This window comes from Vanessa atalanta, chromosome 20 (genome assembly GCF_905147765.1).
Source record: "Vanessa atalanta chromosome 20, ilVanAtal1.2, whole genome shotgun sequence".
NCBI classification, from domain to species: domain Eukaryota; kingdom Metazoa; phylum Arthropoda; class Insecta; order Lepidoptera; family Nymphalidae; genus Vanessa; species Vanessa atalanta.
The window spans coordinates 4,552,620-4,565,502 of NC_061890.1; the positions used below are offsets into that span (position 1 = coordinate 4,552,620).

General features: G+C 32.0%; 1 protein-coding gene across 1 annotated transcript in view; it reads left to right on the forward strand.

The window, feature by feature from the left end:
- The window catches only part of LOC125071991 (calcium/calmodulin-dependent protein kinase kinase 1), a 96,994-nt gene extending 86,104 nt beyond the window's left edge, over positions 1-10,890 (forward strand). The window contains exons 4-11 of the mRNA XM_047682445.1: positions 834-887; positions 3,570-3,740; positions 4,912-5,059; positions 5,302-5,492; positions 7,806-8,021; positions 8,894-9,061; positions 9,279-9,472; positions 9,664-10,890. Of these exons, the coding sequence (XP_047538401.1) occupies positions 834-887; positions 3,570-3,740; positions 4,912-5,059; positions 5,302-5,492; positions 7,806-8,021; positions 8,894-9,061; positions 9,279-9,472; positions 9,664-9,904 (1,383 nt within the window). The 3' untranslated portion in view covers positions 9,905-10,890. The remainder of the gene's footprint in view (positions 1-833; positions 888-3,569; positions 3,741-4,911; positions 5,060-5,301; positions 5,493-7,805; positions 8,022-8,893; positions 9,062-9,278; positions 9,473-9,663) is intronic.
- The last annotated feature ends 1,993 nt before the right edge of the window (positions 10,891-12,883 follow it).

Here is a 12,883-nt window from a genome sequence, read left to right on the forward strand (position 1 = left end):
GATGAATTTAAACACAAATTAAGCACATGAAATTCAGTGGTGCCTGCCTTGGTTTGAACCTGAAATCATCGGTTAAGATGCACGCTTTCTAATCACTGCACCATCTCGGCTCTATGTCTAACTACTTAAAACGTAGTGATAGTCTATAGTTGTTTGACTCGGTGGTAGGGTTTTGTAAGCCAGTCTAGGTAAGTACACCGCATTAATACATACAGCCAAACATCTATACTCAATATTTTTGTGTTCCGATTTGAAGGGTGAGTGAACCCGAGGGACAACAATTCCGTTCCCATAATTGATGGTGCATTGGGGTTATAAGGAATGGTTAATATTTCTCACGGCGCCAATGTCGATGATTACCACTTACTTTCAGATGGTCCATTTGCACGTAACAGTAATAAAAACATATCTATATATTGTTTATACATATCTTTATTATATTTATATAGTGTTACCTAATTGATAAACAGGGTTAAAAACTAATAGTTAGAACATTTTCAAATTTGAACTTTATAATTAGAAATCTAATCGTCTAATTAAGTATTCATTTCAGTATTTTTTAAATTACGTTTTAATTGGGTTGCATTTCTACTATCACTTGATTTTCTTTCAATGAACGGAGGGAAATTCTTAGGACTAAATTATTTACGTATGTACATTTAAACTTTTATCATATTTTCGTTTTATATTTTTTATTCGACTTTGAAACGAGATCACACCGTTTTTTTACAGTTGCTTTCTATTGTCTATTTATGTAGAACAATTTTGATACTAAAACAGTTTAGAGTAAGTTGATCACTGAAACGAAAAAAGTTGATAAGTTATTTTTCTAGGGTTCCTACGGCATCGTCAAGTTAGCCTACAGCGAAGAAGATGACACTCATTATGTAAGTTAAAACTCTTTCACATTTTCTATAAAATTATTTTTCCTCTTACTTCATTAAGTCCTCGCCCTCTCATTAAAAGAGATTGCACAAAGGTATTCTCATAACAGTAATAAAAAAAAAGGTAAAAAAGATAAAATCAATCGGATTATGATGTTGATTCTAACTACGATACGACACAATCTTAACTCTTAGTTAAAGATGAAAACAGCCGGGTAAAAATATAATAAGTTCGTATTCTATTTGAAATACTCTAAGCAGTTGATAATTTAAATGCAATTTCTATTGAAGTTTTTCTAACTATATTTGAGGTATATATAAACGACCAACAAAAGGGATCAGTACGGTTAATTCGTGGTAACAGCGTTTTCGGAATAATTAACGTCTCTTTCAAAGAGAACACCTACTTTTAATCATTACTTTTTCCTTCGTTACTAGTGCTTAACTTAGCAATAGTTGGTTTTGGAACATATTTTGTGGAAACTCGCCCACGATGCTATCTTGCGTGGTGGGCCATTATTGCAAGAGAGAGTCCTTGCAATAAAGGTCCACAACATATTTAGCTTTCTTCATTCAATATTAAAAAGTGCTATAACATCTTGCTTTTTGTTGCTTAAATAAATTGATCCTGTCAATATATTAATCAATATATGGCTAAGTTCACAGTGAGCGATCACAAACTGTTTACTTAAGTATAACTAATTGATCCTACGAGACAAGATAATTCATTGCACACGGTGACCGAGAGCATTTATTAATCATGTATTATTTATGGAAACAAAATATTTGCACCTCGGATATTATTTGGAAATTTATAGTTAGATAAAAATAACAGAAATAAAATCTGTCATCATTTGTGAATCTAACGAACGAACGTGTGTAAACTTAGGTAGGAGGTAGGTATTTATTTATTGATTTGTTAAACCAAGTTCTACACAGTCACATTATTGGATTTTGTCCTGAGATCCTCGAGGCCTCGTTCACTTGACCACAGATTAACCGCCTTTTCTCGGCTTTTCAACCGAGCACCACTTGCGAGCTATTATGTACCAAGTAAACAAAACCCTGTTGCTTGTGTTTTAGCCGGGCCCGTCTGGGTGGGCAACACCCACTCAACAATTACTCTACTGCATTTACAGTGTAAGAAGTGGTTTGTGAAAGTGACCACTTACTATCAAATGGCCCATTTTTCGTCGGCCTCCATTAAAATCTTCCGTACGAGAATACCAAGATAAAAAGGGCTCATAACGTTGTTTTTTTTAAATAATTTCTTTTTGGAGTATACCTAATAGCTAACCATAAAAATGAATTCGCAAACAAGAGACAGTGATGTGGAATTCTGGTAAAGTTATAAAGTCACCTGAACGTCAAATCCCTTTGTCCGAATTTTCTATTAAAACTGTAACAAAGAACTTGAAGTACTACAATTGCATTGTTGAATATTATTCTTATTACAAACTCAATTCTATCTTAAATTTTGCACAAATTTCCTCAAAATTAAAGTCAGTTAAAGGAAGATAGAATGAAATGTTTTTAGTCACAATGTACCTATTCATCTGTAATGAGAGCCCGATTGACGCTTCGGGCTGAATTTATTTAACGTTCCTAACGAGAACCATGCAGTATCTTTATTCCACTTAACTATCGTGTATACTACTTATGTACGTATAATTAGGAGTTTATACGGTGTTTATTAATACACTGAACTTATTAACAATCTTTACTAATACTATAAATGCGAAAGTAACTCTATCTCTTATCTCTTCATGCTTGAATGCAACCGCTGAACGGATTTAGATGAAGTTTAGTATGCAGATAGTTTGAGACCCGGAGAACGACATAGGTTACTTTTTTAATTCACCCCTTGGGAGAGTTAATGTAAAATAATGTAAGGGGTATGGTATAGGTAAAAATTGATAAATTTCATAAAACAGAACCCAAAGTCTTGAGTTCAAACTTCAGATCGGCCCTACGAATAACGGGTTATCAATCGAAAATTCTCAGTAGCAGCCCGTAGTCTGGAAGTAAGCAGTGTGTAACACTCCCATTCCTCGGAAAGCACGTGAAATAATTTGGTCCTGTTCCTAAACTATTTTGATTTTATAGTTGCACTAGTGTTTGTTCAAATATATATGCACAGAAGCTGTATACAGGCTTGTCTACCTGAAAATGGCAAGAAGACATAGTCATTATATCATATCCTGTAAAAACATCTAGTTTATTAATCTGCTAGTAATTAGTTCAAGACACAATTTGAATATTGAAAGATTATTTATTTCTCATTTCGTCTTTGTGATTGATCATACATTAAATATTTTATAACAATAATAATAGCCACAGATCTACGAAGATGATGAATAAAATCCAAGCTTAGTGGATTAATAATAATTAATAATTGAGACAAAAAAAATATATAAAAAGTTGATCAGTTCTTCGCCAATAAAACCCTTCTTATGTAATAACAATTATGTTTAATGTAAATAAGGTGTAAAAACATATAGAAAAAGTGTATACCTAATAAAATGACAATTTCATTTTAACAAAATATGTATATATACAGTTCCAATTCAATGTTACTACATTTGTACCAGAAATAGAAAATATAGACCACAAACAGAGGAAAACGCTAGTACTTTCTTAAAAAAAGTCTTACAAAATATAATTTTAATTTATGATTTGTTATAGGCTATGAAAATCCTGTCCAAACGTAAGCTGATGCGACGAGCCGGCCTCTTTGGTAGAACTCCACCTAGAAGACCGGGGCCCGGTCCTCCCCCCGACCCTTTGCAAAGGGTGTACCGGGAAATCGCCGTACTGAAAAAACTAGATCACCCAAATGTAGTGAAGCTCGTTGAAGTAAGCTGTTTTCTACTTTGTATCCAGTATACAAATAAACAATAATACAATAATTGGTTTATAAAGTAAGGACAAGTGATTTTTTTGTAAATATAATCATAAAAACCAGGTCATTGTTATGATTTGTGTTTTGCTTCTGATCATGGACGCAACGACCATCTTAATAAACCATTAACCTAATTTATATATATATAAATATGTATAGCCTATATTAACATTTCTTACATAATTATATCCAATAACTAACTAACAAGTAAGAAGGTTCTTCGTCAAGTTTATAGACTAGTAATAAATTAAATTAAATATACAATAAAAAAATTAAAAACAAACCTCATGTAGGTACACTTCAAATAAAAAGTTTATAAGAGCAATACATAAAATAATTATTTTTCGTATATATCATGTACAATCCAATCTAATCGTATCTAATCGATGAAAACTGGTTCACTAAACATTATAATTTATAGCGCGAACCGCATACTATTAACATGTTGCCTAACCGCATAATTTACAACCATATTTGCACTCATTACGCTAATTAAATTCGCTTGTGTTCCTCTATATCGAAATATTTGTGTATTGATTTGACTTTTAATCAAACCGACAACAGAAAACGAAATAATAGTTTAGTACTCTGTTAATCAAATGATTTTCCTTTTTGGAGTTACTGAAAGCTGTTATTTATGTTATACAAAAAAAAAATCGAAATAACAGCACAAAACAAATATCTGTAAATTCAAATCATAAGTATTTTTCTGTTTATGGACGAATTGTGACTGGGCAAACATTATTGTTGGAAAAAAGGCAACATCGCAATGTCTGTCATTCAAAAGAACATATTACTTTTTTTCTTCTATTTATTTCCGGTTACATTATATAAGAAACAAATTACATACAATAGATCTACGAGGCGTAATTTAACAGCATAACTATAAAAACATTTGTGTATGGGTTGTAAAAACTTATAGGCCATTATAAAAACATTCGGTTACTAATGTACAATAACGATTCTTTAAATATAAGCGTCACACACCAAATATAGCAAGAAGAAATTAGCTACAAAATATTCCAAATGTTCATGAAGTGAGAAGAAAAGTGGGAGATGGTACCAAAAGAAACATTTAATTAATAATCTAAAGTAAATATAAAACAACACATTAATTTACCTTAGGTTCTGGATGACCCAGCAGAAGACCAGCTGTATCTCGTGTTCCAGCTTTTAGAGGGAGGACCGGTCATTGACATACCGACCGAAAATCCCTTGAGTGAAGACGTAGCTAGGAAATACTTTAGAGATGCTCTATTGGGTATTGAGTATTGTGAGTATTTTTTAGACATAATATAGCTAGTGATCTTTTGAAAAACATACATGATTTTAAAGTAACTAACAATCTACTAGAAAGTAAAGTTTAATCGATGATAAAACTAAAATAAGCTTAAAATACATATTAAATCTTTTCTTAAATTTCAAAGCAATTAATGGAAATAAACTGACAACCAAATCCCAAACTGTGATAAATGCTAATACAACATTAATAGTTTTATTTTATGATTGCCTCAGTACACTTTCAACGCATTGCTCACCGGGATATCAAACCAGCTAATCTTCTCCTGGGTGAGGGCAGAGTGCAGGTTGCAGACTTAGGTGCTTGCGGAGAACTTGCTGGGGCTGGAAGATTATCAGGAGCAGTTGGGACTCCAGCCTTTAGAGCACCGGAGGCTGTGGCTTCTGCTGACAAATATATTGGTGAAGTTAGTTACTTTTTAATAATCTTATAAGGAACTCAAGTAATTTAATTATTATATTTATTTCATAAAAGTAAAAATTGGTAAAATAGCAGACAGAAATAGCTCTAGCTTCCACACTGACTCTAGCTCCCAAAGCTAGACCGAGTTTTTCTTCTTGCAGAGAAGTCTTTGAACTTATTCCACAACACTTGTCCAGTTTAAGTTGAGTGGTAGTAGTTATTTTCTAAAGATATATGAAAGTAAGTGGTACAAATATTTCCGATTATAATAGACTTGTGAATAAAATGATTGATATCTTAATACTAATCGTAATATTCACTTTGATCCTATGTCCATTTGTCCGTTTTTGTTTTCGAGTTTTTTTCATTCACGTCTGCCGATTGCCTAATAACTATACAAGGAGCAAATTCGGCCTCACATAGAGTACTCCTCTAACCTCTGGGTGGGTGGTCCCAGCTTCTTCCATTTGACCGTATTCAACGGAGAGCGGCTCGAATTATAGACGATCAAACCGTTTCCGACCTGCTTGATTCTTTGGCTTTGCGTAGAGATGTTGCACTCTGCATCTTCAACCGTATTTTTCACGGGGTTGTTCTGAGAAATTGTTTTAATTAACTTCGGACAGAATTCAAATCTTCAACCTAGATGTCCAAAAATCCACAACAGCGCGATTTTTAAGGCATTGTCTGCCTCGCACAACAACTCCGATACGATTTGGGAACCCATACGCGGTAGTTACATTCCATCAAGTGAGCCTGCTCGTTATTATATACCTATTATTATATTGACATCTATTGGCGTTATACAATATACACGTGCCAAAAATTTGCACATCGATTTATGTTAGACATTTGTTACAAAAACCAATATCACAGGTTTCCATAATCCACTATCGTTCGTATGAAACCAGGTCATATCACTTTACTGATAGTTTAACAATCCACTACTCCACTACTCGTGCTATTGGATTCACCTTGCTTTAGACATCTCACTCTAGACACTCTTACAATGATAATATACATACTATTTTCTTTTGATCTTTTAAATGAAAATATCTGTAATTTAGAGCGCAAAACTTCTCAATTTAATTGGCCGTTATTAAAATTAGCAAACTATTTACTAAAATACAATCTAAATCATTTTTTGAAAGTAAGTGTTCTTAAGTCGTAGATCTAACCTGCAATAATTACATAAAAGCAATATAGACAACCTAGTTATCGCCGGCAGCTTCGCTCGGGTTCGCTGTGTCCTTTCTTGGGGAGCTTCATACCAAATTTCATTAAATCCAGTGGTTAAGCCATTAAACCGTAACAGACAAACAGAAAGACTTTTGTTATATAAATGAATTATTTAACTTTCAGAAAGAATACGTTTATTATTGCAAATTTATTAAATGAAGCCGCTGATACAGACGTCTTATTGAACAATATGACTACTATCGGCAGTGAATCCTGAGAAATAAATGTTGTATGCTCATGTTGACAGACGATATTTGATTTTACTTTACAAAACGATTAAACAAATACCAAAGGTCCGATTGGAAACATTGTCAATTGATGGTAATATTTCCAATCGGTTAGACCAAAGGTTGGGGGCAGCAGATTCCACATTTGAACCTTTAATTAAATTACAGTGAAAGTCTTATTTCGTCGCCAACATATACGTATAAGTTTAATTATTAAAATGAATTCAAGAAAGACCTTTAGACTACTTCAGTAAAAACAAATTGTATTAAGAGACTTTTAAATTTTTTTTTGTAAATTTTATTAGTTAAGCGGGCAAATTAGTCACGTAATAATATATGTTCCCACCGCCTATATACTGGATATATTATCAAAAGAATGTATGTACATGTACTGTCGGACGTCATAATACCTGCAGGTGAGGTGGTAGTACTTTTTATTTTTGGTTAAGTTGAAATACGTAATTACGCGATTCTCTCACATGAAGTGGTGGACTCACCGGTGCTGTGCGCACCATCTCTTTAGGAATCGACACTAACATCGTGATGTCCCAACGGTTGGTCCGCCTATGTGCACGTCAAATATCTTGAAGGCTTGAGGTGGCGGTACCTACCAAGACGGGCTTATCTTGCTACTAGTACTACCACTAATATTATACTTTTTGTTACTGTTCGCGAGTGTAGTCACAATATCGCCTTATATAATTATATATCAAAAGAAGTGCATTGTTAAAAATTTTTTTTTATCAATTTTACCATAATAATAAATAAAACACTTATAGTCCCAAAAAAAATTCGCAGTATATAAGGTTATCTAGACTTTTTAAAGTAATTTCTTAATTATTTATCACCAGGCTGCCGATATTTGGTCATTAGGCGTAACTTTATATGCTATGATCACGGGAAGGGTGCCCTGGGTGGCAGCTACGGCGACTGACCTTCAGAAACGAGTTCTCACGGAACCCCTGGCATTTCCACCTCGACAACAGCTGTCTAGGCCCTTAAAGAAGCTGTTGACAAGGATGCTAGACAAAGATCCCGTCACGAGAGCTACAATGCAAGAAATAAAGGTATTTATTCATGGTAATTGTCTCTTCCCTTAGAATTCGAGCAACGTGTTTTTTTATAATATAGTCACAGCATATAGGAATCTGTAAAAATATGAAAATATTCTTCCCATTTTAGTTCCGAGTATCAATATTTGCCTGTAGAATGAAACATAATTATGTGTAACGAAATAATAAGTTACAAATTTAATTAAACGTTACAAATTATCTAGAGATCAGCTGCCAAAATGAACAAAATTAAATCAAGGCAAACAGATTACAATCAGATGAACAAACACGATGTTTGCTACAGCAATAATGTCGGGACAGTGTTTGCTGAACTGCGAAGGTTGTGGTCGTGCTTCTATCAAATATTTGCACGGAACAGCAAATGTTTAACGCCAACTGTTTGTATTTTCGGAATAAATCTCGCCAAGCGTGCAACTTGTTGAAATTATAACGACATACCTACTGTTATATTAAGATTTCGGATGATCTTTGACAAACATTTGTTTTCATAAACGATCTTATTTTATTTACATAAGTATCAGATATCACACTTTTGTTAATTTTATTATGTATTTTAATCTTCACTAACTTATATCTGATAAAGCGTACACGCCTATTATAATTGTTATCGGAAAATCTTTGAAAATTTTCAAAACCTCGCCGTTGGATTACCTATAATCCGGGTTTTAGCATTAAATAATTATCCTAAATGAAAAAGACGAGCTCAAGTTGACTTACTTACCCAATAAGCGTGAAACTTTAAAACAAATACATTCTATAAAGTTAAAAATTAAGGAGTATTGAGTGCACTATTGTTAATTTATACAAATTTTTCACTAACAGATAAATGTAATTTTATATAAGTTAATATCTAAAAAAAAATTTAGGAACACGAATGGGTGACGTCATCGGGCCAGGATCCTCTACCCTCGGAGCAAGAGAATTGCCGCCTGGTGGAGGTGACGGACGAGGACATGGCACGCGTCGTTACGTCTATTCCGAATCTCTCCACTCTTATTCTGATCAAGACGATGCTTAAGAAACACAGTTTCCAGGTAAAAAAAATAAAAATTAAAAAAATACAAATATAGATTTAAATGTGTTTTTGTTTTAATAAGTATTATCACGTTACATAGTAACTATAAGTGAAAATTAAATAAAAAAATGTACATTAGCCAAGCTGAAGGATATTTGAAATAAATATTATGTAATCCATCATAAAGTCCTATATATGTAGATGCAAAAGAATATATTTCCAAACATATATTTCAGAATCCATTCCTACGCAGTCGCGAAAGTAGCTCTCGTCGTGAAAGCGTGGTAGGCGAGGTAAGCGAAGCTAACGCGGCAAGCGAGGCGGGAGAAGCGGGTGCGGGCGGCTCGCGAGCAGAGCGCGGCGCACGGCGCACCGCACTCGCACGCTCTGGACGCTCGCTCTCTGCGCCCGGGAACTATCTGACTGACAAGTTAGTGTCACGGATATTTTAATTTTAAGCCTTATCGATCTCTGAGGAGGGATCTTCTTTTCTCTCCGTTTATTGTCTTTCAGAAATAATGGATTCCCATCCATTCCTTAAAACATCTGAAATGAAAATAAATAGCTAGAGAATATTTTTCACACAAAAGCAACACTAAGCAATAATCAATTCCTACACAGACAAAGCTCCTTCGACATCGCTTTAGAATCCGTGCAGGAATCCAAAGAACGCGAAGTAAAACATACCAAGCAAGAAAACAGTCAGAAGAAAGTCCAAAAGGAGCAACCGAGTCAAGAAGGAAGCAACACAAAAGAACTTCGCCAAATAAGCAACGCGCCCACAGAGGAACACCAACGAAACGATGCCGGTGCAAAAGGGACAGCAAATCGCAAACAGAACGGGAGAGAAAAGGAGAGGTGATGCCGCGCGCCCGCGCAATGCGCTCGACTTTGAGTCTCATTGCGAGACCAACCCGACGACCGGTCGACCGATAAACCGTTCAAGTGAAGTAGATCCGTGTTAATCACGTTGATATTCACTCGCTCAAGAAATTAACCGTATTAGTACCTAATCCGAAAAAAAACTTTAGCTTAAGTTATGATTTTATTTTTAAAACTTTTTTTATTTGAAATCGCTCTGAATCCCGTTTAGCTTTTATATACTTTGATTACTTATTATAGTAACAATATAAACATATAACGGTAATTGTATATCATTATTTTTATTTATTTTGTATTTACTCTCAACAAATTATATGTGTCATAGAAACTAAAATATTAGTTTCGTTGCAATTACATCCGTTTATCTGCCTTTAAGTTATTTAAATAGAAAGGGATGTATATAATTTTCGTCAGCGTTAGAAAGAAAATTTAAATGCCTGTTTGGCTGTGGTTAGTGATTCTGTTAAGTTCGTAGAGATAAGTAATAGGAAAATCCTGCGAATTCATTGAAAATTGCATAATAATTGAACGGTTCATATTTATCTAAATATTCCAATTTTCACTAGCACAAAAAATAATACACACTATTTTTAATATCGACACGAACTTTCGCTATTGTAGATTCAATTTACAATTCGACCTTTATAAAATTTTAAAGTCAATTTTAATTATTATAAAATATAATCTTCCTAAAATTATGTAACATTATATATATACATCAAACGACATACTGCTTATCATTGGAGGGTTCATTTGGCCTTCTGCAATAAATATGTTCGTAATATATAACACAATATTTGCAGTAACATAAGAATTTTCAAAAAATATTATCCTAGATAATATACATTAACGAAACAATTAAACCAAAATCAAAATAAACTTTATTCAAGTAGGCTTTTACAAGCACTTTTGAATCGTCATTTAACAAACTATATTAAGTAAAGCTATCACCGTTTCGGAATGTAGATTCTACCGAGAAGAACCGGCAAGAAATTCAGTAGTTACTCTTTTTCAACATTTAAAAATACAGTCAAATTAGGTAAATACACTCTTTTATAATCTTGTATCGAATAATATATATAATTTAATTTTTCCCTTTTGATAAAAGTAACAGCCTGTAAATGCCCTACTGCTTTATTAAAGCCTCCTCTCCCTTGAAGCGAATTGCTTGGTTTCCATATCTGGCCTTAATTCATAAGAAGTATGTCGTTTGACGTTAATTTTCTACTAAAATAATCACAAAGGTATATTTTTATAATCGTATGTACATAAAATTGTGATTTACTTAATTTCATTACATCTAGTCTCCGTTAAGGACATTTTACATAAATTTCAACTTTTCCACCGTTGCTGTATTTTACTCAAAGTTTTAACTAAGTATAATATGTACAATTTTACCACGTAGAAAAACCTAAAAAGCGAAAATAGTGCATTTTAATAGCGTATGTATAGAACTTTTTAAAATCGTACAAAACGTTTAAAAATAAAACACGAGTAAATTATTGATTTTTTTTTTCTAAATCCATTTTATATGATGAAATAGGAATGTTTTTCAAATTAATCAGATACATTTTAGTTTGAATAAGTTTTATTAATTAAGCACTAAAAACTTAGTTTGTTACAAAAATAACAACAATAAAAATTAAAAAAAAAAAACATTCGGTTCATGACAATGAATATTAATACTTATAAGTAATCTTTTTATATTTTATTTGATAAGCCATGTAAGTACATGTGAACATGTGTATATTATCTATTATTTCTTTATACTCTGTGCAGTAAATCAAAATGAATTATAAACTGTCATTCATAATATATTCCATTCTATATAATAAGATAGTTTCGTTTATTACTTTAAAAAATTACGATATTAAATTTAGTTTAAAATTTAAATATTTCATATATTATAGATTTCAATCGATATTTTTTTATAAATATAAAACTTAAATATAAATTAAATGCTCAAAGCACGTTTTAGCTCATTATTGTAAATAATTAGCATAGATTAAATACAGTATATCTCAAACAATCCTAACACAAAGAACGAGTTTATATATAGTCTATGTATATTGTATATGAGAAAAGTAAAATCTTATATTTTGTTCTACATAGTTCCTCTCAAAACATCGAGCACGACACTGCCCATTATACCAACACAATACAATAAACAGTACATAACACGATCTAATATATTTGTGAGAAAATGTAAACAAAGTCACTTTTAACGGAATTAAAATCTAAATACTCTATGTGAATTCATAAGTTCTGTTTAGTATGTTGGCTTTAAATTACTTTAGTTTACAATTATTTCTTCAAAAATGCTGCATTATTGAGAATAAACAGTTTGTAAAAGCTTGTAATTATTTACTTGCTTTACAATCAACTTACAGTCTGTAGAAAAATTGTCGGGTATTTGTTTTTTTTTTTAAACTTCAAATTTGCTGAATGCACAACTAATTAGTGAACAGATTTATTTATGTTAACAATTGAATGTATTTAAATACATAACATGATAGATAACATAATTTAGCTTAACGCTACTGTCAGTGCAATAGGACGTGTAAAATCAAAATATACTTTATTCAAGTTGGACTCAATACAAGCAATTGAAGCATCATTATACATAATAAATTTACATTACTTATAAAACAGCGATGCTTGAAAATTTAGTCTATCGAGAAGTGTACTGGCACAAAAATCAATAAAAACTTGTGATCCAAATTTATGTACCGCATTAAAAGTAAAAATATATTATGTTATTTTGTTTAATCATGAATTGAATAATTTAAAAGTTATGATAATTAATTAATTAATTAATTAATTATTTAATTAATATGAATATAATAATTAATTAATAATATAATTTATTTTATTAATTATTTAATTAATATTTTTATACTCTATGTGAATTCATAAGTTCTGTTTAGTATGTTGGCTTTAAATTACTTTAGTTTACAAT